General features: G+C 39.1%; 1 protein-coding gene across 1 annotated transcript in view; it reads right to left on the bottom strand.

The window, feature by feature from the left end:
• spon1b (spondin 1b) overlaps positions 1–25,214 on the bottom strand; it is a 104,508-nt gene that overhangs the window by 76,670 nt on the left and 2,624 nt on the right. The window contains exons 2-3 of the mRNA XM_063906705.1: positions 23,326–23,432; positions 12,241–12,374 (exon numbers count right to left, since the gene is read on the bottom strand). Coding sequence (XP_063762775.1) covers positions 12,241–12,374; positions 23,326–23,432 — 241 coding nt within the window. The remainder of the gene's footprint in view (positions 1–12,240; positions 12,375–23,325; positions 23,433–25,214) is intronic.

Below are 25,214 nucleotides of genomic sequence, written 5' to 3'. Positions count from 1 at the left end.
AAATATGGTTACTAAGTGGCTCTTATGTATCTTATGGTGAGAGTGAAACTCCCTCTGGAGGAATGTTTGCCTTTACAGACCATTTACATTCACACAAATGTACATACCACACTACAGGAAAGGGAATCCCCCAAAAAGCATAATTGGGCCCTTTTTAACACAGGACTTTATTTGTGAAAGTCCTGTTTATAAATGTTATAAATTAAAAGCTTGAAGCTTATTTGAAAAAAGTTAGTTTAAGGTTTAAATGCGCACATACGATTTAATATATAAAAGGATGATTTCAGATTTAATGAATGTAAGCAGTATGGACTGTGGCTCACACTTTATACGTTGTATAAGTCATAATACAATAACATTCATTTGTTTTTCATTATGATATGGGTCTTTCATTGCAGTCTGCTCTTCAACGCTCAGGTACTTTGACGTTGACAACCAGACAAGCTTCTCATTAGTTCAAGATGACTTCATTTTGATTTGACAGCATTGGAGAACCTCAGAGGGCCTGCGGGAAAACAAAAAACTAATTTTGGGAGAGGTATAACCTCTCATTAGATATTTAATTAAATTCTGAAATCATTTACCAAAAAGGAACAAATGGCCCTTCACATTACTGTTGTCAACTTGGCAAAAAGCAACAGAGGGCTCTAGGATGGTGATCCCATTATACGTAAATGGATGGCCTTGCTGAAAAATAAAACTATGTTGGCGTGATAGCAGATCTCACCTCTGTGTGTTCCGAGTTCACATTTCTCCTGGAACTTTTTTTATTCAATTATTGAAAGCACATAAAGAATCCAACTCATACCTTTTCTTTGCTGCTACTACTGCTTTTGTCACTGCTTTTAATTATTTCTTCTAATTATTTTCGTCATGTCACATAAGAGATGTTGCAATGTTGTCCTCACTGGTCAAATCAAACTCCTCCACCCCTAGCTCCAAATCATACAGAACTCTGCTGCCCGGATCATCATCCGCATCAAGTATTCCGACCATATCACCCCCATCCTCATCCAACTGGACTGGCTCCCTATACTACACCAGATTGAGTACAAAAACCTCCTGCTCACATACAAAGCCTGTGGCCGACCCCCTCTCGCTCCCTCCAATCATCCTCTGCTGGTCTGCTTACTGTCCCCACACCATGCCTCGTCACCATGGTTGCTCGGGCTTTTAGCTGCACTGCTCCCAGACTCTGGAACTCCCTCCCCCAACACATCCTACAGCCTGACACAATCACCACATGCAAGACCCTCCTCAAAACCCACCTGTTCAGATCCGCCTATTCACTGTAGCGCCTCATGTTTCCCTACATGTTCCCCATTACTGTCCTTTTATGCCGTTTTTATTATCTGAATTGTTAGGTGTCCTTGGGTGCTTTGAAAGGCGCCTCTAAATAAAATGTAGTATTACTATAAGAGTTCTTGCCCTATCTTTAGGTTGCCTTCCTGTTTTATTTTGAAAAGTAAATCAACTCATGTGTCACCCGCCTCTGTGATTGTCTACCCTGCCCAGATTGTTTCCACCTGGATCCCCATTACTTGTGTATATATTGTCCAAGTCTTCCTTTTCCCCTGTGCCAGTTTGTCTAGTGAGTGAGAGAACCAGCATGTCGTCAAGCCAAATTAACCTTATTGTTTTGCCTCTAGTGCTTTGTGCCTTGCCATTGTTTATACTGTAATTTTCCTCAAAAGAATGATTTCGTTTTGTAATTAGTTTAGTTATTTTTTCCCTCGTAAGAGGGATTTTCTGTTGAAACTTTGTTCACTGTGTGTTCTCCAGTAAAGACTTTCTTTTGAAACCTTTTGTTCTCAACGAGTTGGTCATTTGGGTTTATGCCCCAGAGTTCAGTCTTGGCACATTGAGAGAAGCCTGCCAAAAGTCATTGTACCTGAGTATGATGATCATAAAGACATTCTGATTCTAAAAACAAAGTACAGCATGCGGATGGTGGGGACATCTTCAGTGATACAAGGTATTTGGTTATTAACACAAGTATAGGAAAAATTCAAATGTGGTCCAGTTGTTGGTACAAGGTTGAAAAGGCATAGCAATCATTACAAAAAGTGTTTCAACTTATCCAAATTGAATGTATCATAGTGGTGCCAGACAAAATGTCAGTGGAAAGGTCTTATGGATAAATCCTCTGGGACCTTGAATTTCTGAAAGAACTGCATTAAGATTGCTACATATGCAGTGGGAGCTTTCAGAAAAGAAATGTATATTCATTTAATTAACTCGTGTTCATTTATTAGGTGCACAACTCATTTCTGCGTTTATTTCCAAAGGACTTGTCTTGGCTGACATTAAATAGTACCCAGGCAGCAGTGGGTTGTGACAGCTGAGCATACTTGAAATAATCTATTCCTGTGATCAACACAAAAGGCTTGTCTCTGTCTGTGACTTCGCCAAGACAGAAGAGTTTTGTTCCTGCTGTCAAGCAGCTTCCCGGAGTCTCAAACTTGTGTTGTCGAAAATCGCGGAGACGACTGGTGGCCTCTTCTTTCATCAAGGGGCCTCCAAGTAACAGCAGCAGAATACTGATGGGTAGATCTGGCAGAGGGTTGATGTGAGGTGAACATTTGATGAACACACGGCCAAAGGGCAGTGATGAGGCACGAGGAGAAATATAAATGTAAAGGTGTAAACTTGATAACGAGACAACAAGTGATCAACAGAACAGCAAAACTTAGATGGGAAAGCAATCAACTTCACCCTCTTTCTACAAACACACTCAGGATTCTCTCTGTCTGTCTGTCTCTTTTAGCTCTCGGCGAAAACATTTACAGACACTGAAAGACTTTTCAGAAGTTTCTTGAGATTAAAGAGCAGATTTGGGATGAGCTCATCAGAACGATAAGAAGAACCTTGTTGACCTGGAGGGGAAATCACAAGAAGAAAAGCACCCAAAATCTCTCACGCTCACATGTGCAAACACATCCTGTCGCACCCTGAGGGGCTTACGCGTGTCATGCTTGCAAAAAGGGAAACAGTCAAAACAAGGCAGAAAAATATAAACCCTTTCCTGAAAATCCTCTTCATAGCATGCAGCATCTGAAACAGGATGATATGAAGAGAAAGGAGAGTGGATGAATTATCTGGGGGACATCACCATTACAGAAAAGATTTTACATTTCCCCAATAATTGAGAAGTGTAATCAAGTATTTTTTATATAAATATATACTGTTTTTAATCCACAGTGGTTTGTCAAAATAGAGGTTGAAACATAATTTCAAAGATCCATGTGTCGCCGGTTCACGTTCCGATCGGACCAAGAAATACAGAGTGTGGTACTGGTACTGCCGAGGTGCCTTGAGCAAGGCACCAAACCCCCAACTGCTCCCTGGCACTGGCAAGACTGACTGCCTCTCCACTCTCAATCCTCTCAATGCATGTTCATGTATGCATATACTATAACTGTGTGTATTTGAAACTGTACAGCAAAAATGCATGTGCATGTGTGCACAAATAATACTGAGTGTATTTGTATGTAACTGTATGACAAAAAATGCATGTGGGTGTAGAAAAAACTAGTGGAAAACTACATTTCTGCCTCGGGGGATCAATTAAGGTCCATCTTTCTTCCATTTCCTTTTATAACACTGGATTACTGAACTTGGTAATCAAAAAATAGAATTGAGCTGCTTAAAAGATATTTCAGATATTTCAGTCAGTAGAGACCAAAAAGAGCAAAAATGTGAGTGGACTTACACTACCAAAATAGCTATTGTCATTTGTGAGGTGATAGTATGTTGTTTTCCTGTTTCTGATGAGACCATCTGGCAAAAGGAAAATGATTTATATTGTTAAAAGTAATTTGAAATGTATAAAGTATTTCAGACTACTTTAAACTATAGCTACAGAAATGTATTTGTAATTCACTAAAGGGATGTTTCTTTAATAATTCTGCTTAACAGATCATCTAATGTTGAAAAACTTCCACGTACATCACATTCATTATGTCATCAATACATTAGAGGTCGCTTTCACTTTGGATACAGTTCCCAGTTGGAAAATACCCTGATTTAATAAGTTTAAATGCTTGCTACCTCTTATCAATCCTCCTTGCTCCTTCTTAAAGTTAAGTGCAATGTAGGAAAAAAATCTAGTACCATTGGAAGGCTTCTTGTTTGAACTGGCACTGATTAACACTTTAACGATCATGGATGGGATGACCAGACTAATCACTTGTGCCAAACTGCACATTATTTGTTTCAAGTATGAGCAACAGGTTCAGCAGTTAGACTTATCAGATATCAAATGATGGATACAAAATGAATCTCTGAATTAAGTTTAGTAAAGAATTTCATAACTTGTAAATGTTGAAAGCTAAAACTTTAAAACAATGCAAAGTAACAATTCCTATTTGCCAGTTTTGCTCAACACATATGTGGGCTTCTGCAAAGCCTTGCTAGTTTCCTACGCCTCCTGCTACATGTTGTTTCAAGGCAGACAGCTCAGCGGGATGAATGACAAGAGTTGAGGTGAAAACTTGACCAACTGAGGAGGAGGAGAAGGAGGAGGAGGAGGAGGAGGAGGAGGAGGAGGAGGAGGAGGAGGAGGGCAGGCCTGACAGTACATTTTCTGCCTCAAGGAGAGAAGTTGCACATTGTGTCTTAAAGCACTTGTTAGTTTCAGTGCCAGTAACGGCTGAGACAAGCAGAGATAAAACATGACAGAGAACGCTATTTCAAAACTGCTGACTTGTTCTGATGCCAAGATACGGATGAGCATGTCTTAGCAGCTGACTTCTTTCAGGTGTTCAGCTCCCACATCACTTAACTGAGGCTGAACTTCTGGAAAGAAGACCCATGAAAAGTCTTACAGTACAGGGTCAAGAAAAAGTAGCACAGTCTTTGCAGATGACTTAGCTTTTAAGTTTATAAAAGGAACAATTTCAACAGAATGTCTGTAAGCTAACTTCTCATAATCAGATTGCTTGTTTTTTTCTTTACAAAAGTCCAAAGGCATGCGATACATTCAGTAGGACAAAAATAGACCTGAGGATAGCAGCAAACCACTTGGACTACTAAATATCTTTGCTAGAAAAACTAAGACCATGCACAAATTCTAAACAACTTGATCCCATTCGATCAGGCTGGAGGTCAAACAACATAATGAACATTTCAGCCTCAGCAGTGTCATGAGGATAACTGGAAGGACCAATGTGCACTATAAAGGATGGAAGGCTGGTATAAAAGCATAAACACCAGCTTTATTTAATTAAAGCTGGTACAAAAAACTCAAAGACTGAAGGGGCAGACAAGGTCAAACAAAAGGGAAATAACAAAAAACAAGGGAATAATCCGGGATGAAACCAAAGGAGCAGCAAATCCACAGGGAGAACACGAGGGAAGAAACGGAAAACAGGAAAAACTGGAAGCTGAACGACACTGGGCAAGACAATGACGGCAAACTGACAAAGAACACTTGGACAGTCAGACTGGACAGGAAGAGCATTGGCTGGTTTTGGATCGTGTGTGAGATCACACGCAATTGGAAAGAATCATTGCAGGCCAAACAATTACAAGAAGAAAACACATAAAATAAATTCCCAAGTAAAACAGGAGAAATGCAATACATGATACATCATGACAAGCAGGATTTGAACAGAAAAGGACAGGGATCTATGCATTGGTAAAGCCTGAAAGCAAGATGAAATGGCCAATCTGGTAATCAAACCATAGTTCCAAAAGCATACCTCTGGGAGAAGTGGATAAACAGATTTGAAAAACCACCAAAAAGCAAGATATACGTGATTGTCAACAAAAAAATTAAGTGGATTGTCATTGGTATGACAGGACTACAACTTCCACAGGGAAAGATGAAACTGGGAAGGCTGAAAAAGAGATGCTCTATTCTTCATGACTTTGAGAGAACTGAACATAAGCAAAGGCACAGGCATGTAGCCCCCTAAATGGTGTACAAAGTGTAGTACGTTTTGTGTAGCTCATTAATTGAAAATATTGTTGCATGTTCTGCCATGGCATTGCAGCAGAGTAAACATTATATACACCAAAAATGACAATTATAATTGACCATACTCGTCTCACTGCACGGCAAAAATCCAAACCAGCTACGGGGCTTACAATAATGTAAACTATATTCAAATGGAAATTGAGGATTTTAATGAAATTCTCTATAACCGTCACACACCTGTACACAAAACCACACACACAGTGTGTGTAGCCTTTATATTTAACCCATCATAGTATTAGGAGAAGTGGGCAGCCATTATACAGAGCCAAGGGTGCGGATTGGGGGTCTGGTGCCTTGCTCAAGGGGCAACACAGCAGTGGCAAGGAGAACTGGCACCTTTCAAAGTATCAGTCCATACACCAAACTTGAGCTGTTCTGGGGACCCTCTGGTTACCAAGCTCCGGTCAATGTTTCCCCAGTGTGGTCCTGTCAATCATAGTTCCTGGTTTCCCGTCTGTTTCTGGATTGACCCCCCTGATTTTGGATACCCGTGTTCTTCTCATCATCCCATTTTGCTGCTAGTTTGTTTTACTGTTTCCTTATGCTTTGAATTGAATTACCCATCCTGGTTCTGGCAGGATCCATCAGAAATCAAGCCCTGCTTACTGGAGATTAACCATTATTGGAAAGTTCAATAGCCTTTAGGGTTACCTTCCTCCACCTTTCCAGTTTTATGCTAAGCTGTAAGTGCTAGCTAAGCTCCATCCACTGGTTTGGTTTTATATAAACATGAGAATGGTATGAACAGAAGTATCAATCTTCACATCTTTCTTGATCTGATTAGGCTTAAGGTTAGAGTTGTGCATTTTTCCTAATATTTCACTATTCCTTTCGCCTATACTTCTTTAAAAAACTATATATATAAATATATTTGAAAAGTCAAAATCTTTATATGGTTAGTTAATGAAATCGGGCAATCATTGTATCAGCTTTATGAGCCCTCTTCCTAAAAGATAATTGCCTTGATGTTGAAAAAGCAGATGTTGAAGGTGAAATAAATAAATAATAAATATAAACAACAACCTTGCCCCAATATTTGATAAATGATATGTGTACAATTGAGCTGGAGCATTATACACTACAGGAGCTGTTTCTTAATTTTCTTGGAAGGAGCTGAGAGACAAGATTTTGAAACTATGGATTGTCAACATAAAATGTGACTGGGGAAGAAAGAGCATTCCCATGGTGCAGTTGAGGCAATACCTTCCAATGACTGTATATGAGTGAACATGTGAAGCTTTGGTGTGAAGATGACACCAAAAGCACGATTTTCGTTCTTCTACCTCTGGCCACTATGACAGAGACATGATTTACAGGCCACAGGTGCTAATGTTATCCACTTATAGAACAGACCTCCTGCAAAAAATGTATTTGATTCTGTATCTGCCAATAGCACCATGAATAAAACAGAAATACTTCCTAAACAAAAAAAATTGACAAGCAAGTTACAACAGCAGAGAGGACCGTTATGGAGTGAGACAGAACACGTTAGATGAGGTAATGCTAAATATCTATGTCACCGCTGACAGACAAAAGTGACAGTAATATGAGGTGAATTTGCATAGCAGATGTTTCTATTCGCAGGGTTGAATTTATTGGACAAGCAAACACTGGCAACATCCAATCTGTCATACAGCAGCGATGGATAAATAAAAAGTAACAGCTGTGAGTTTACTGTGGAGGTAAGGGCAAGTTATAGCATCTCGCTCGGAGGAGGAAGAGATGCATGTCAGAGAGGTTAGACGGGAACAAGAGGTAGGGAAAAAAAATGGATATGGAGAAAAATGAAGCAAGGAAGAATGGTTTTCAGAGGTATGTTCTCTCGTAGTTATAGGCTGTTTATCATTTGCGTAATCAATTTGTCAAAAAGTAGCTGGCGGCAACTTTTTCGCATAATTCACTGTAACTCCAAGAGCCCACATATGAGTTGTGCTTTCACAGCATATATTATACTTTGCATCATGTATTAACAGTAAAAGCTATTTGTTTTCCGATAATATTACATTTGTAGGAACATTAGTTGTTTGTCACAATCAATCCCCTATTCCTTTCACTGGAGTCTTTTGCATTCTTTAGTTTTCTACCTATCGATTTTCTCTTAATTCCACAACAGCCTCGGGCTCTTGTAAGAAAGCATTAAGAATTGATGTGTTCATCATGACATGAGCGTTAAAGTATTGTAGTCCAGAGGCTAAACTTAGAGTTCACTACATTCCACTGGGTTTCTTTCCCCTCAGAGCAGCTGAGGTAATGATGCATGTACTAAAAACTAGAAATATGCAACTCTCGCTGAGAGTATAGCTCCTAATGCCACATTTAAGTATGGGTGTGGCATGGATTATTGTGTAAATGCTTTTGTGATTCAGATCATGACTTGGGGCCATGTGAAAACGTTCCAATTGAATTTGAGAAGTAGGTCTCCCTTTACCTTTTAACCAATTTCAGGGACATTAGTTGGAGGTGATGGAAATGCACCAGCTTCAAGGGCAATACAATTACATTGCATTTTATTAAAATGATGCTTTATCCAAAGCAAATTACAAGAAGTGCAATAAAACATGATAAAAAAGGTGGGTTTTCAGTCTGTGACAGTATTTTTTATGGAATATCTGAATATAAAGATGCAACAGGGATGTCAATCTAATAGTTGTGCCTATATATAACCTGCATTGATAAATGGGACCATTGAAAAAAATATCTCGTATTTCTGAAGTTATTCTTAATGCTGCAAAATCATGCAAGTTCGACAGAAAACTGTTTAGCTCAGATCCCAGCGGGGAATCCCTCAGTGACCAGCCCCCCCTCCCACAGACCCAAATGCACTGTATGCAATTTTCCACCTACATCTTAAAATTACCATACCAATTTATAGTAATGGTTGAATGATTTCAGAGCTATGGATAGTAGGTTGGCAGCATTTACTCTTGTGCAACGCCAAACAGAATTTGAAAAAAAGGTAATTAAAATTAAAATCACACTATTTAATCTTACTAAATATACTTAACTAAAGAAACAATAGAGAAGTGTGTGTGAGCGTATGTGTGTGTGCAGATATGCGCCTGTTGAGTGCATGCCAGAAACAATGTATGTTTCTTTGTTCTGAAACCCTATGTTCCGCGTGCACAAGCATAAACACACGCATTAGCAGAGAACAAAAGAGTATGTGAATCGGGGGCTTTGAATTTCATCTGTGTGTCTGTAGCTATGTTTAAGGCCAATATAAAGTATATTAACGTAATCCCTGTAGGATAATAGCACTGGGAGGGAAAGGAGGTTAAATTGCATGCAAGAACCTGTGTCAGATCACAGGCAGTGGAGAACAAAACATAGATTATAGAAGAATACGTAAAGTCATGTCAAGCTGAATAAACCTTAAAGGGGCCCTATTCTGCTCATTTTCAGGTTCATAGTTGTATTTTTTTCCAGTACTATGACATATTTCCATGCTGTTATGTTTAAATTGTTTAGAAGATGTAATGTTTAACATTTTAAGATTCTTAGTTAAGCATGTTAACATGCTAAAAGTTGCCAGCACTACAAAGTACAACTGAAACATATAGGAATGTCATAAGTTTTGCAGGTTTTTCATAGTAAACAAATGTATAGGACATAATTAAAGAGTGCATTTCAGGTTCATATTAGTATTTTGTGTCTCTACTGGGACATGTCTCCATGATTTAATGTTCAAAAGCTATTTATTTTTCTCATACTGCCTGTTTCAGACTCTTTTCACCCTCTGCCTGAAACCAGAGCCCAGTCTGCTCTGATTGGTTAGCTGGCCAGCTATGTTGTAATTAGTCAACTGCTTAGAGATGTCCTGCTGTTTAGTTTATCACGTTCAACGTGTTAGAGTGCTGGCCAATAGAAGCGTGATTGTTACGTTGTGATGTCAATATGTTTTTGAAGAAAAATAATTAACTACAACCAAATTGTAGGGGAAGCTCCCTTTGGAGGAAAACATGGGATTTTAGCCTTTGCAGACCATTTACATGCACAAAAACCTATATTGTACAGAACACACACACACACACACACACACACACACACACACACACACACACACACACACACACACACACACACACACACACACACACACACACACACACACACACACACACACACACCACTTGAAATAACACAGTGCAGGTTTAGAGTAAAATCTGTTTCAAACCACAAATTGTCCCCATAACCATTATCTGTCTCTTTGTTGTAAAGCTACAGTGTGCCATGGCTATGACAGAACAGCTGGCATTAGCTTACTTAATGTGTTGCCTATAATCAATAACAACTATCTGTGAAAACACCAATAACTGTGCGAGGGGAAAGTATTCATTGGTACTGAGGCGGTCCAGATTTCAGCTTTTGTGCACCTTTATTTTTCATAAACCTTATACAGGAAATCATTTTAACTCTTTCCTTGATTTCATGTCTTGACTTGACAGTTCTCTTCTGAACAGCCTTTCAATGCAAAATAAAAAGACAAGATCATGTTGCTTATGTCTTTCTGTTTGGTTTTCTACCAGCATAGCTAATGTGAGTTGTCATGCTTACTTTGAAACTTTAAATTTCTCAGCTTTGAAAAAATTTCAAAAAGTCTCTGCTTGCAACTGCATCAAACATAAAGTGGTTTAATGTTGATTGCATTATATCTCAACTTTTAAGAATCTACAAGCGTATATGGATTTGATATGTTGTTTTAACTCACCAAAAATATATAAAATGGCACCATAGATGTTAACTATAATCAGTGTTGGGTGTAACACATTACAAAAGTAACGGAGTTACAGTAATCTATTACTTTTTGCTGTAACGCAGTAATATAACGCATTACTTCTGAAATTTGGGTAATATAATACCCGTTACAATTCTCAGTAACGCAGCTACAACAAATTTTATCCCGAAATGATGTTGTGTTTAGTTTCTAAGAATTCACAAACATTGCAAGACATTCCAACACCCGAGAAATAATTGTGCAGGTAGAATAGTAACTCAGTAAGCCTGTTTACTATTGGTTAAGAGGGCTGCAGAAACAGATTCACAATGCAGAGCTGCAGATTCACAATGCAGAGCTGCAGGCTCACAACGCAGAGCTGCAGGCTCACAATGCAGAGCTGCAGGCTCACAATGCAGAGCTGCAGGCTCACAATGCAGAGCTGCAGGCTCGGAGAAAGGATAGAAAAACACACGATTGCACGCAGGCCAAAGCAACAGAAGGTCATTTCTCTTGGGATGCATGCCTCTTGAACCCCGAGAAGTTCAGAGACTCGTGCAGTGTTGAAGATCTGCAGCCTCTGTCCTCTGTGGAATCGCCGGCTTTTAGAAAGCTTGTCAGCCAAATCCCCGTTAACACACCAATGACCAGGTGAGCTAACGTTGCCATAGAGACTCGTTCATATACAGCAGGTCACAGGGCCGTGCAGAGGCTCCACTAACATGTTATTAATAACACACAGAGACGTCATGTTACCGGTATCACATATTATTCAGCCCACTTAAACGGAGCATACGTTTAATCTCTAGCTCTTTTCCTAATGTTCAGCATGTACTGCCAGAGAGGTAGATAGTGTTAATTAGTGAGCTGCAATAAACTACATTTTAGAATTTAAAGCCATACTTTTGTGGTTATTTTGGTGAAAGTAACTCAAAGTAATGCAAAAGTAGTGTAACGCATTACAGTTCAGAGACAGTAATAATGTAATGTAACTTATTACTTTAAAAAGACAGTAATAAGTAATGTACTGTATTACATTTTGAAAGTAACTTGCCCATCACTGACTATAAATAATATATGAGCTAATTCCAATCTTTTTAACATTCCTAACTTAATATATTCAAACACTATACCCTAGGCATATTTCTATATTTGAATGTCCTTTTTATATTAGAGTTAAAGTAGGTCTTAGATCACTACTAGGTTATACACAGCTGTGTTGTCAATTTTAATCTTTAGGTGCTTCCCCCCTTTTTTGGATCGTAGACATGTAATGAATCAGTTTAATATGCAGACCTTAGAAGAGTTTGGAAGAATTGATATTGGCATTCAATATGACTGCATACTTGTACTTGCTAACATGTTTATTTTCAGTTTTACCTCGACAAGCCTTTGAATTTAAACACTGACTTTGTAAGATGTCAAATCCAGTTCTCCTGCATCTTCATTATTTATTGAAGTAACTTGACAATAACAATTGTCTTGTAACTTTTTAAAAAGCAATCGTATTTAAACGTAGGAGCATAAATAGAAAAAGGGAACTCACTTCAGTATAACACAGCCAGACCCAGTAGGAGGTGCCGTCCAAAAGACCTGTATCCTGGTGCGTCTGCGAGGAGTGCTCTCCGTCACTGCAGGGGGACAGTTGGTCATGAACTGCGTGTCCTCCTCATCAATGTTCTAGGAGCAGACGAAGGACAGATTAAGCATTAACAAATTGAAATGACATGATGTTGCTTTTGAAAATGTCACCACAAACATTTTTATGGCCATTTTCCAAAGTCATCATTACAGGTAGAAACTAGCTTTGCAATAACAGCCCACAAGAGCTTTTTACTTTTACTCTGAATTACATACGTCAAGGTTCATTATTAGTGGCCTCACTCGATTACAGTAAACATCCATACTGGAACTATTAAAGTTGGGGTCAAACTTGGAAATGTCATTAATTGTTTCTTATTTTCAGTTTTAAAATGTCCAGATTAATCACATGCATTAAGAGGTTAACGTTGAAAGTCTTACTATAGGTTGGTGGTGGCAAAGTCCATAGGGACTCGGCTTGGAAACTGTAAGGTCACCGGTTCAGGTCCCCGAGCAGGGCCCTGTTCCCTACACTGCTTCCCGGGCACCATGTATATGGCAGCTCATTGCTCCTAACACTAGGATGGGTCAAATACCAAATATAAATTTCCCCTCTGTTGGACCATTAAGGGTTCCTTCTTCTTTGTATCGCTTCAAACTGAGTTTTGGGTAGCATTTACTAAGATCATAGGTGCATGCTTCTACTTTTGAAACAGGAAAAGACTTTAGCTTTTATCTGTGTTTCGTAATTGAATCACACAAGGTACACCAGCTAATAACAGTTTTGTGTATGCTAGACCTGTCTAGCCCAGTCCCTTTGGTTCTTGGACCTTTTTTCAAGACTAAACACACACAAAGATAGACACGCACATGCACACATGGCCTATGACCTTGTAGCTAGTGTTCCCCAGCTGCCTCAGCTCAACAATAACAATGACCTAACATCCCGTCCAAAACCCCCGATAGGACATTGAGAGGGAGACAAAAGTCACAGAAAGTTCTTTGCTTCTTTTTCGTTGTTCTCTTACTTACAAAAACCCTCCTTTTTATTCTAAATGTACACATCCACACTGAAGTACACAGATGCCTACATTGACAAATACTTAAACTCATGCCTAGACAAACACATGGATCTAAAGTGCACATAAACATACTTCTATGTATTTCTGTATGAATTCCTTGTGCCTTCTTACACACAGTTTGTCTCCAGGACTGAAGTTCAGTCAGTCAAAAGAGGACACATAAAACTGGCTAACAAGCATAAAAGAAGAAAAAGGCAGAGAGTGAAGAGTGACATTAAAGAAAAAAAGAAAGACAGGCTTTAGGAAAAGACAGGTGTGAGATAGAAGGCTACAACATAATTATCTGAAACCGAAAGTGCACAAGGAGAATACTTAATAAAGAGCTGTTGTCTAGACATGAGACAAATATGGCTTGTTTTGTGTAATGATGCTGTTGGCTAGAATGTATAAGTACACACTTATAATCGAGATGACAATAGCACAAGATAGGCAGAGTGCATGAATAGGACAATGGTCCTTCTGTGTGCTTACTCAGACTTGCATTTTCATCAGACAGCACCGCAGTTTGTTTAATGACAGCAATATTAATACAGTTAAGGTTGGGTTTATTACCTTCCTGAAATTACTGCTGCTATCAGGCCCAAGCAATTCATATTCACTCTTTTTTTTTTTTAAAGTTATTTTCTCTTACATTGCCAATAGAGTAAAAAGAGCTTCAATCATGTGTTTTGCAACGGGAGTAACTGAGTGTCCTTTTAATTTCTATTGCTGTGATATAAAACATTATAATTATATTCATTTTAGGTCATACTGGCCCAACCCTAGTATTAAATCAGAAACATAAAGTCCAAATTCAAGACATGCATGTTTGAACATTAAACAGTCAAGTCCTGATTAGTTTAGATGGTAACATTCAATCTCAAGCAGGGAAGTTCCATTTTGAGTCCAAAGTCAAGATAGTCAAATCCGAAAATTGGAAAGTCATGGTCAGTGCAAACAAGTCTAAACACAGGTCTGAAGGCAAGTGAATCCAGTATAAATTCAAAACGGGTAAATTCCAACTCAATATTAGCATGTCAGAATCACGAACAATCAAATCCCAAGCCAAGACAGTCAAGATTTAGGAAAAGCAAATTGAGTCCCAAGTAAAGAAAGTCAGTTCTTAACTTGTCTTCATTAATCAAATACTTGTCTAAGTCAAAGCCAGGTGAAGACAGTGAAACAGCAATAAACATAGGCAAGATCAAGGCTTTGTTCCATGGAAATAAAAACAAAGTCTTTAGTTCTACATATAAAGTTTGTAGTTATAGACTGTGAATGTTTTGGAAGCATGACAGACGATTCCACCTTCAATAAAGTCATGTCCCCAATCACAGCTGACTCAAATGAATCCCAAGTCAAAACAGTTAAGACCCATGTCAAATTGGGTCCAAAGACAGGAACATTAAAAAACCAAGTAGTTCCATTTTCACTTAGCCAAGGTAGACAAGTACATATTAAATATGGCTAAGTCCTGAGTCAATAGATCAACAGATCATACTTTGGACACGCTGGGCCAACGTCAAGGCCCATGGCAATACAGTCACGCTTAGGACAAGCAAGTCCAAAGTTCAGCACAAAGAAGGGTTAATAAAATCTGAAGGCATAAGTCATGAGTCCCAAGTTGGAATCCAAGCCAGGGTTGGGGTTCTCTAGTTCCTCAGAACTAACACAGTTTCAAAATGTAAGTCCCCTGCTTGAGGGGCCTTATATTTGCCTACTCTGCCTTAGACAATGGTAAAAAAAAATCAGGCAGCAAAAAACAAGTCTGAGTTCTAACTTTAAGTTGCAGTCCTTGGCTTCGGATTCCAGGTTATGGTTAGTGTTCTCTTGTTTCTCTGCACTAATATCTTTTCAAAATGTTCACCCCACGCTTGAGGGTAGTTTCTTTGCTTACTCTGCCTTAGCCTATGGTATTTGTCCAAACTTTCCCAACCTTGGGTTCCGTTGGGGAAATCTACTCTTTAAAGCCTCTAGCGTGGTGTCTGGAAATAAGGAGTCCGTGGTGTTGAAGTCAAAACCTCTGAACGTTTTTTTTATTTTTATTTGGTTTTACGAAGTACATATACATTAGTTTTATTGCTGTCCTGACTTTTATTCAAACAAAGAACAATTTTGATCATGTTTTGTTCAATCACTGATACAGAGAGAATGTGAGATTTGGAGAGAGAGACAGACAAAGAGAGGGAGTGTGGGAAGAGTGGCAAAGGAGCGTTTGTTTTCACTGAACAGGCAGGCATGTCTGTGTGTGTCCATGGTTCGTCTATCTCAATCTCCCACTTTCAATCTCTCACCCTCCGTCGAGACGGTAAACACAGATGCTTCAGAGTGGCTGCAAAAGCAAACTCAGAGCCCTGTTCAAACAGAGATGCACACACATCTCGCACACACAAAGAGACAGAAAGTTGGTGACAGACAATGCAAACCCAGGATCCCTGGCGAAAAACTGAATAAGGGGTGTATAAGTGTGTGTTTGTTGGTCGGTATGCGCACACATTGCAGGTTTGTAATTAAATGCAAATCAGATACAAAGAGTGAATAGAGTTAAAACCTTTGGGACTTGAGTGCAGAGAGGAAAAGGTTTCAGAGGAAAACGCATGCAGGCAGACATACATTGAAATGTCACATCCTCACTTGAAGATTAACTTATTTCAGAAAGTAACCAGATTCTCTCGCTCGATGAAGACCTCCAGGGTGACAACGTTTTGCCTTGGGCCTTCCATCCATCAAAGCCGTGCCATTACAGCAGAATACCCAAGGGATCTTGGGGCTATCACACGTATTGCATCATATTACATTTTGTGTCTTAACCATCCAACCATAGCAGCGATGTCACATATCTAAACATCTACTCTGTGTGTGTGTAAATGAAACCAATTATGTGGCTTTTGCCTTTAATTTACACAAAACCACATTAGAGAAATACGACTAGTTGTTCAAAAAACTTGTTTAATATACAAACAACCCAAATGGTCTTTCAAAAATCCAGTTGTTTAAGTTATCTACCCATTTTAGTACTATAATAGTTTGTAAGATAAATGTTCTATGGGCGGTAATGCTGGCCTTCAGACAAAGGTTTCAAGGTTTCAAGGTTTTATTGGTCATATGCACAGCATATACAACGTATATGTTGGCAATGAAAATCTTATATCCCATACAAAGGTGGGCTTTTTTTGTTTTCATGCTGTCAAGATACTTAAATGGACTGTCTCTCTAGCCCAAATGACTTCTGTCATATCCTTTTCTCTGTTTTTTGCTTTGACGTTATCAGGGCTTTGGTGTGAAAAGCTCTGACAAAAATAAAGACAAGTCTGTCACCTTGTCTAAAGAGCATACCCAGGGAGCTGACTAAATGACACACAAAGATGTACAAATGCAATGTGGTAAAGTGAAATATGTTCAATGACATATGGCTAGACCTTCTTATTATTTATCTAGTTGACCTGTTCCTTTGTGGTATGTAAACATATTGACTCATTTTACTTTTGCTGTCTGTCAAACACATACAGTACATCTGCATTAATTACAGCAAAACAAGCTACAGTAACGGCAATCAGGTCATAATGTATTTTCACGAAAATGGTCAACTGTTTTGAGTTTTTGGGCTAGAATATCTCTTGTTTATAAATCCAAATTCATGACTCAAGTAAAAAACTGAATCTTTATACATGAGTGGCCCAAGTAAATCACTGGATGGTTGTTCCCTTGTGTTAAAAATGACTTGTCTAATCAGAAAAAAAGGACTTGGAGCCAAAATAATTTCATAAATAAATGTCAGGTTTATTTATAGCAATGGGGGATGTCATTCAAAATTTTTAATGTGAACAATTTAACCTAACTAAAACCTTAACCAAAGAGTGGGGTCATTACTATTCTGACTTTTGTTTAAATCGGGCATTGTGTGTGCGTGTGTTTGTGTGTGTGTGTGTGTGTGTGTGTGTGTGTGTGTGTGTGTGTGTGTGTGTGTGTGTGTGTGTGTGTGTGTGTGTGTGTGTGTGTGTGTGTGTGTGTGTCTACTTTAGTCTGTTTTCCAGCTTTGCCCACATAGTTAAGGCTACTGTCATTGAGAAACAGCACAAATAAACCGGACAGGCTCCTGCTCAGACTGAGTCAAAGAGCTGTTGAGACAGCAGTCATCCTCAATCAATTCTTGGCTTCCAAACACTATAAATTACGTGGAGACATTTTCCATCAAAACATCAAAACAAAGTACTCAGTTTCCTTTTTCCTTACAAACTGTCATTGTTCCTGCATGGCCTAGGGCAGGTTGGCTCCTCAGTGAGTGATCAAAACTTTCCATAAGATCATTAGAAGCCATCTACAAAGCATCAGTGGAATTGGGTATCTGTGGCGTCTTTGCAGATCCCAAGTCTGTTAGAAAACAATAGAGTTGTGTGGAAATAAGACCTCAAAACCCAGAAATGCATGAACCCTTTAGCACGTTCGGTTCCCTTATCTCAGTGTCATTGGTTTTAATGCTGAAATAAGATCAGTGGTTAACACAAGCGATGATGTTCACGTTTTGTTTTATGAAAATAAAATATGTCACTAAATACTCCACTTGAGACTGTCCGAAGCTTCAATGAGTCATAAAATGTTGCTAAATCTCATCGTGAACTCATTAAAATGGTTTGTATTAGAAGGTTAATAAACCGGTCATAATTCCCTATCTTTTGATCAATGCTGCGAAAAAAAAACATATTTATTTAAGTTTCATGACATAAACAATATTTTACAAGACTACAGTGAACACACCATGGTATCGTTATAATGTACCTTTTTTTTATATAAAATATTTATCTAAAGAATATTCTTTGACTGGACAATGATTTCCTAAAGCTAATTTCAAATATATATTATATAATAAGGAAAAAAAATGCATCTCCTTGATAACATCTTTTTTATAAACTCTGGTCTCAAGCTTGTTGGCATCGCAGTAGAGTTTTTGGATCAAAATGTCACCAGAGTATTACTTCGGCACAATCTACAATGAAAAAATGTGACATAGATATTGTTTGGTATAAAGTAAATGCATGAAATTATTTTCTGTTTTTATAGTTTGGCCACAAAAGTGGCTGTCACTGCTCATACTTCAAATCTGGCCAGTGATATTATAAAAACACTGGTGTTTGTTTTGCTTTTCTTTACAAGAAGGGATTTAAAATTTCCATAAGCAGTAAACAAAGTGTTTTCGAAAAGCATATGTGAAAGCTTTGTATAATCTATGAAAAATAAACACATTGCTTTAGAACATCTGTGTGCAATCATTAGCATAATGACCATTTAGATTGAATGTTTTGGATGACTGCAAAAAATAAATTCTGCTCACATTCTTTACATCAAATTACAACCTCCCCACCCCGATGATTTGTCACCACCTTCTGCAAACTCATTTTGTCAGACAGCCACAAATGAATCGCAAGCATGTCAAATAAGTAAGAAACAGTGGCCTCTCGTTCATAGCGATGATGCAAATGAGGCATTATCAGTGCAGAGTACAACATTATTTATGCAAACCTCAAGCATCTGAACCAACCAGCTTGTCAAGGATAATAAATAAAGATGTGAGAATTGTCTTCCAGGAAGCAAACAGGCTCATAGTTGTCGTTGTAAACCCCTCTTAATGAGGAAAACAGTGTGACTAGGGCTCCTGAATGTCTTGGGATACTGAAGGATCACATTTGCGTGTGATTTTGTTACATATCAGGTCACCAACGTTCCAACTCCACACACATCCTTTTCTCTGAAGCCCTCTAAGCTCTGCTTGGCTTATGTAATTGCCTCTATCTGAAACCTATGACTTAGCTTTGGCACTTTAAACTGATTGGGTTTGTTTATCCCCAGCTAAACTCAGAAACCTAGATAATCCGTGCAGGGAAAAAAAATAAAAGAAGATAATATCTCATGTCTGCTCATCTTTCCCCTTATCCAAACAAGCTGTGTTTGTCTCCCTGAGCAATAACACGCTGCTGGCCTAGATAAATATGACCCACGTCCCACACTAACGCAAGGAGCCCTGGGAAAAACACACATGCAGACCCACACATATACCCACATGCCCATGCTGTGCACATAGAAGCACAAAGACACACATTTACAAGCAGACAATGACTGCAGACAAAATCTTTAAGGTCTGACACATTGAGACAGAAGTCCTTTATTGGTAGTAATTGGTGCAAAGAGCAGGATATTGCTTAAGGAAAAAACAATAAGCAAGTCTCAGTTGTGGTGTTTTATTGAAACAGCAGGCGGGCACATTCCAGGACAGCTGCCAGAAAAAACCGAGAAGCAGTGAGCGGGGGGAGAGAACACACAACTGTGTTCATGTTCTTCCACAGCACAATAACAATCATGACATTGCAAAACAAACCGCATAATTAACTTTTGGAGAATTAACTGTCAGGAATATGAATTGCTTTATGAATTACATTTTACATAAGTATTATTATGTAAACCACTCTGATAAAGAGAAGCTGAGTTTGATGGATTGGGGTCATTTAGTTAAAAAGGCAGTCTCGCTGTCATTGGCATCTTCTCTTATCCATCCCATAATATAACTGGGACGTGGAATTTAATAAAGAAAATCTAAAACTAATTTCTGTTGCGACATCTTTCATGCAGGACACATCTTTTTTTGTACTTCTCAGAAACAAGTATCTCCTTTAAACACTTGACAGTTGACAGCAGCTTATCTCAAGAGGCCCTTATTATTTTGCATGTGTGGATAAAACTGTCAATTACAAGACAAGAAGTGTCTGATGGATGCGCCAATAATGTATGCATTAAACAGCTTGTAAAGCCGGATTGTTAACTTCATCAAGCTCCAACAATATTCCAGTTTCTGCACTCCGCCTTACCCAGATTCTGCTGGTATCTTTCTTTTCATTAAACATTTAGTTTTTGAGAGCTGATAAGAAGTACCACACTGAAGTCCAACCCTAACCCTAAAAGACACACACATCAGAGGCTATATTCAAATTATATCTATTCAGATTGACAACTTTGTTCAAGCTTCAACAATATTTCAGTTTCTTTTCACCGCCTTACCCCAGATTCTGTCCGGGAGAAGAAATCTAATGGACTGTTTTACCAAATTACCCCAGAAAGTTAGCTCAACCCTATCCCGTTTTAGAATGACCTTTGGATCATTAGAAAAAAACCAAGGTTTCCTGAAACAATCTGATTTTTTAGAACTAATAACAAGTAGCACACTGAAGTCTCAGCACCCAACTCCTAACCCTAACCCTAAAAAAATATCATATACTCTAATTGTATCTTTTCATATTGTAAACTTTGTTCAAGCTCCAACAATGTTCCAGTTTCTGCTCTCTGCCTTACCCCAGACTCTACTTGGACTCTGAGGTTGAGGCATTGAGTTATTTGTTGTGCAGGTAGTAGAAAACAGATGAACCGTTTTACCAAAGTGAGAAAGTTAGAACTAACTACAGAGAGAGGAAGTTTCAAGATTACCATTGGCTCAATTCAGACAAAACCAAGGTTCCATGGTATTTTTGTTTGAATTTTTACAAGTTGGTTTGTAAGAACTGATTAGAAGTACCACAATCAACCACACTGAAGTCTAAACAACTCCTTCAGTAAACTCAGTCGATGCTGCAACAAGACGCTAAGGGTCAAACCTCGGCCAGGCATGCAACACTCTACACCGTATAAATGGTGAAATTACATGGGCAGAAGGAGGAAAGTGAATAAATGACTGACCAAATGAAACATGTGTCGATACACTCTTAAAAAGACATAACGTTTTAGTGTCAGAAAACCATTTCCCAGAGGCAGGAGGATTCACACTGAATAATTTAGTTATTATAGTTTTTTCACTTTAAAATAAAGACAAAAAGATTATCAAAATGATCTGTAAAAAACAACACTACCATGTGTCATGTAATTATATATCACCATTTGGATTTTTATGCAAATCCAAATGGTGATATATAATTACATGACACAAGTGCCAGGTTTTCATTTAGTCCATTTAAGTGTTTAGTGAATGAAAAAACACACTTGTGATTGTTTAACCGTCTGTAGCCCTTTTCTGTTCAATACTATAACTCCCCAGTGCCATGTCCATGGAGAAATTATTTTACCATTTTGCTTTAGAAGAACTAGCAGAAGTTCATGGACCGTTGACTGTGAGCCAGTGCTTGCTGTGGCTGACCTCACTTATGATCTTGTAGCAAATTCCTGCAGCCGTGTTCGAAAATATTGAAGAAATCCTTCCTCAAGGCACATTCCACTCAGTTGCCAGTTTCCTAGGTATACATAGCTAAAACCCAAACAGTCCATACAACCATTTTGGTAACACTTTACTTGAATGGGTGTTCATAAGACTGACGTAACATTGTCATAACCATGACATGACACCTGTCTTAAACATCAATGAGTACTTATGACAGTTGTCGTTAAGTGTCATTCGGTAAGTTATGTCACATTTGATGCAAAGGTGGCCTTGTTTGAGATGTCCTTGTTATGACAACTTGACATAAACCAAGACAACATCAAAGTGCATCATGTGTTTTTTAATCTAGAATATGCACTCTCATATATTTATTTACTCATATGTATTTGACCAGGCAAAGTGACTTTGCAATGCACAAATGTATGCCTACTTTTCTAATATAGTTTTGCTGTTGTTAAACGCAGCCCCCGTTTTCCCCTGAAGTATTCTTCACAAATTCATGCTTACGTGGGCTGTCGATGGTGTCCTGATGCTGCGGCTGGAGGTTTATCGTCACTTCATTTTTATATTGATATACAAAATAATCATTTTAAAACAGAGATTGTTCTCATGCTTGTTGGGGAAATATTTTCCTCAGCCCCTAACTTTAGCCCAGTTTATCAGTTTGTACTTCCCTCGCTGAGCACAGGCCTGACACCTTGGGGTGCTGAGCTCTCAATGTTTTGTCTCCTTCCTCCTGCCTGTCGGTGTCAGCTGATAGAGGTGTTACAGTGCTTTGCCTGTTCCATCTTATCATGCAGTATGTTGATCATTCTCTCAGAACCAGCGAAATACATGGGACCGGTGTGAGAAATCTTCAGAATTGGTCGGAAAACCGCTCTGTCAACTCGTGACTGCAGCACGTCTTGTCAATTCTCCGGCCGTTAACTTCAAAATAGACCTTCAGTGTTTGCCATCAAGTTCCAGCTCTCCCAGTGTCTCGTCTCTCGAGTTTCGTCTCCATTGCTTCAGAAGTATGGTTAGTGTCAAAGGCCTGTGCCAGCTGCTACATGATAGGCCGAAATTAATCACTGTTTTTCACTCCATCATCAATGAAAATCAAGTGCCAGCAAACACAGGTTTGCTAACATGATGCTCATTAATGAAGATAAAAAGTTAGACAAATTCCCTGAACTCCCTGTTCTGTCTGCACGGCAGCATTCCTAAATCTCATCAAACAATGTTTTGAAGTTGGTGGGCATGTGAAAACAAGAAGCAACATCTTCTCACTGTTGGCTACACTAAGGCCGCCTCCTGCTCGGTTGGTAAGAGTCTGGTTAGGATCAGTGTGTGGAAACACGGCTGCGGATGTGTGTTCCTGTTTACACTGAGCGTGAGGTAATTGAGGAAGTCTGGCTCTCTCTTCAGGAGCTCTCTGCTGTTCAGTGGGAGCTGTGTTTCTGCTGAATCAAACATCTCACATTTCTCTCCTTATTTCTCTCAAACTCTCTCTTATCTCTTTGTCCTTACATGCCTCTTCCTCTCTAGCCTCTCTGCCTTCTTCCCCCTCAAGGAAATATTTGCTCCTTAGTGAAAAGATGCCATGTCTGCCTCACCAGAGAAGAGTCAACTAGATTATCCTTTCTCTTCCGTCACAGCTCAGTTTTGTGTCTGTCAGCAACACCTCTTTTAACCTCTATATCAGAAAACAGCAGGGAGTCGACTCCCATGTGCATGCAAATGAGTTCCCAACTCAGAACAACTCATTGAGTATTCAGCGATACTCCCTTTCCTCTCCACACGTGCTGATCCTTACCTGGAACTGGCCAGTGTAGTCATCGTCTGTGGTGCCCTCTCTGCCCTCCTTCAGAGCGATGAGGGTGAATCCTCTGAAATAAGATGGGCTGGTCGCCAGGAGCTCCACTGTTAAAAAGAGAGCAGGTGTTAACTCCACACAAAGTAGAAAAGGGGCACATACACTAACACATCAAGGTAAACGTCACATGGCGCCAGTATAGTGGACGATCATTTAATGTATCAAGTTCTTAGCCACTTAGTCTGCAAGCAGTGGCGGCTGGTGAACATTTTTTTTGGGGGGGCGCAGTTGGGCGGCACGGTTTAAATAGCACTTTTTTAGAGGTTTAGCTTAAGACAGTTGGTTAGGTGGCTGCGGCCACATTCGTGCTTCTTACATTTTTGTGTGAAGTGCTTTAGATCCTTCATCCCGGTTGTAGTCCAAAGTGTTTCAGTCCCAGGACTTTGAAATAACAGACAAGGGAAACAAAAAAAGGCATTGCTCACTGTACAACCAGCTAACCAATTCCGCTTAGCATACAAGTTTGAGGAGAAAGTCCGAGTGTAGGTTCTCCCGCGATCAGTGGTCGTCTGTTGAATGTTTAAATCCGGACGCTCGGGTCCCAAGTCTTTCAATTTCTTCTTTTCGACATCTGATAGTCGATGAAACGGTGTTTTAAGTAGAGCTTGCACGGAGTTCTCAGCCATCGATGTCGCCATATTCACTCAATCTAAGTTTCAGCTAGCTACGGTGCTGCTCTTTACGCTTGTGGTTAGGGAATGATAACGATGCTGATTCGCCGAAATAGTCCAATCGCGTATCTAAGAATGTCACATTGAACTAAGAAACAATGCCATTGGCTGTGGGCGCAAAGATTAGCGCCCACAGATCTAAGTTTCATCCCCCAATGAAAAGCTATCCTTGCTAAAATGACTGAGAAAAGTATAAGCTCTCCTATAGACTCCCATGTTATCGGCGCCCACGGACGGTAGCCGACCTGCCTATTCTCAGAAAAGGCGAATGGCAATATATTATGTCCGGACACATTTTAGCGGTTCTTGACAGTGGTCTCCCATACACATTTAACCCATAAACACGGTACATTTCTTATTTCAATTATGTTGTATATATAACGTTTTTTAACTCAAAAAGTCAGGGTGGGCGGCGCCCAAGCGCCCACTATTGACGCACCGCCACTGTCTGCAAGTATGTTCTGACTTGTGTTCCACAAAAAATCCAAACTTTTTGTAAAGACCCCAGTACTCACTGGAGGGTTAGGATCAGGTAAAACTTCCAAAAAGGTTTATTAAAAGCAAACTACTCTCACAGTCTGTTTATTTTTCGGTTTTATTTTTAAATGTTTTCCCTCTTTGTATCTTGTCTTGTTTTAATTCATGTATTTTAGTTTCCCAGTGATTGTGTTCACCTGTTGCCCTTGTGTTTCTGCTTTCCCCCTCCAGCTGTGTTTTGTCTAGTGTCTATATAGTCTTGTCTTCCCTTGTGCTTCTTGTTCGGTCGTGGTCATTGTTTTCCCATGCATGTCGCTATTGGATTTCCTTGGGCTCTTTGTATTCCTGGTTCTGTTCCTGTTTCCCGGTTTGTGCATATTCAGATTGTCCTTGTTTTTTTGGTTATCGTTTTTTTTGCGGAATAACATTTTCAAACTATTTGACCTCCAGTTTTGTACTGCGTTATAATATATATATATAGTTACTTTTTCTGCAGATTGAAATGACTGCACATATTTCTGTTCTTGCTGTAGGTCTGTTGGCTAGAATCAACAACCTCAGGAATGTCCAAATCGACCAATAACAATCGACATATCAACTCGGCTGTGTCATAATAACTAATTAACACTTTAATATGTGCACTTAAAGCTCTTAGGGCGCTATCACATGTCTAAATGATAT

The sequence above is a fragment of the Eleginops maclovinus genome, chromosome 2, assembly GCF_036324505.1.
Source record: "Eleginops maclovinus isolate JMC-PN-2008 ecotype Puerto Natales chromosome 2, JC_Emac_rtc_rv5, whole genome shotgun sequence".
Taxonomy (NCBI): Eukaryota; Metazoa; Chordata; class Actinopteri; order Perciformes; family Eleginopidae; genus Eleginops; species Eleginops maclovinus.
This window is presented reverse-complemented; position numbering and strand designations above follow the sequence as displayed.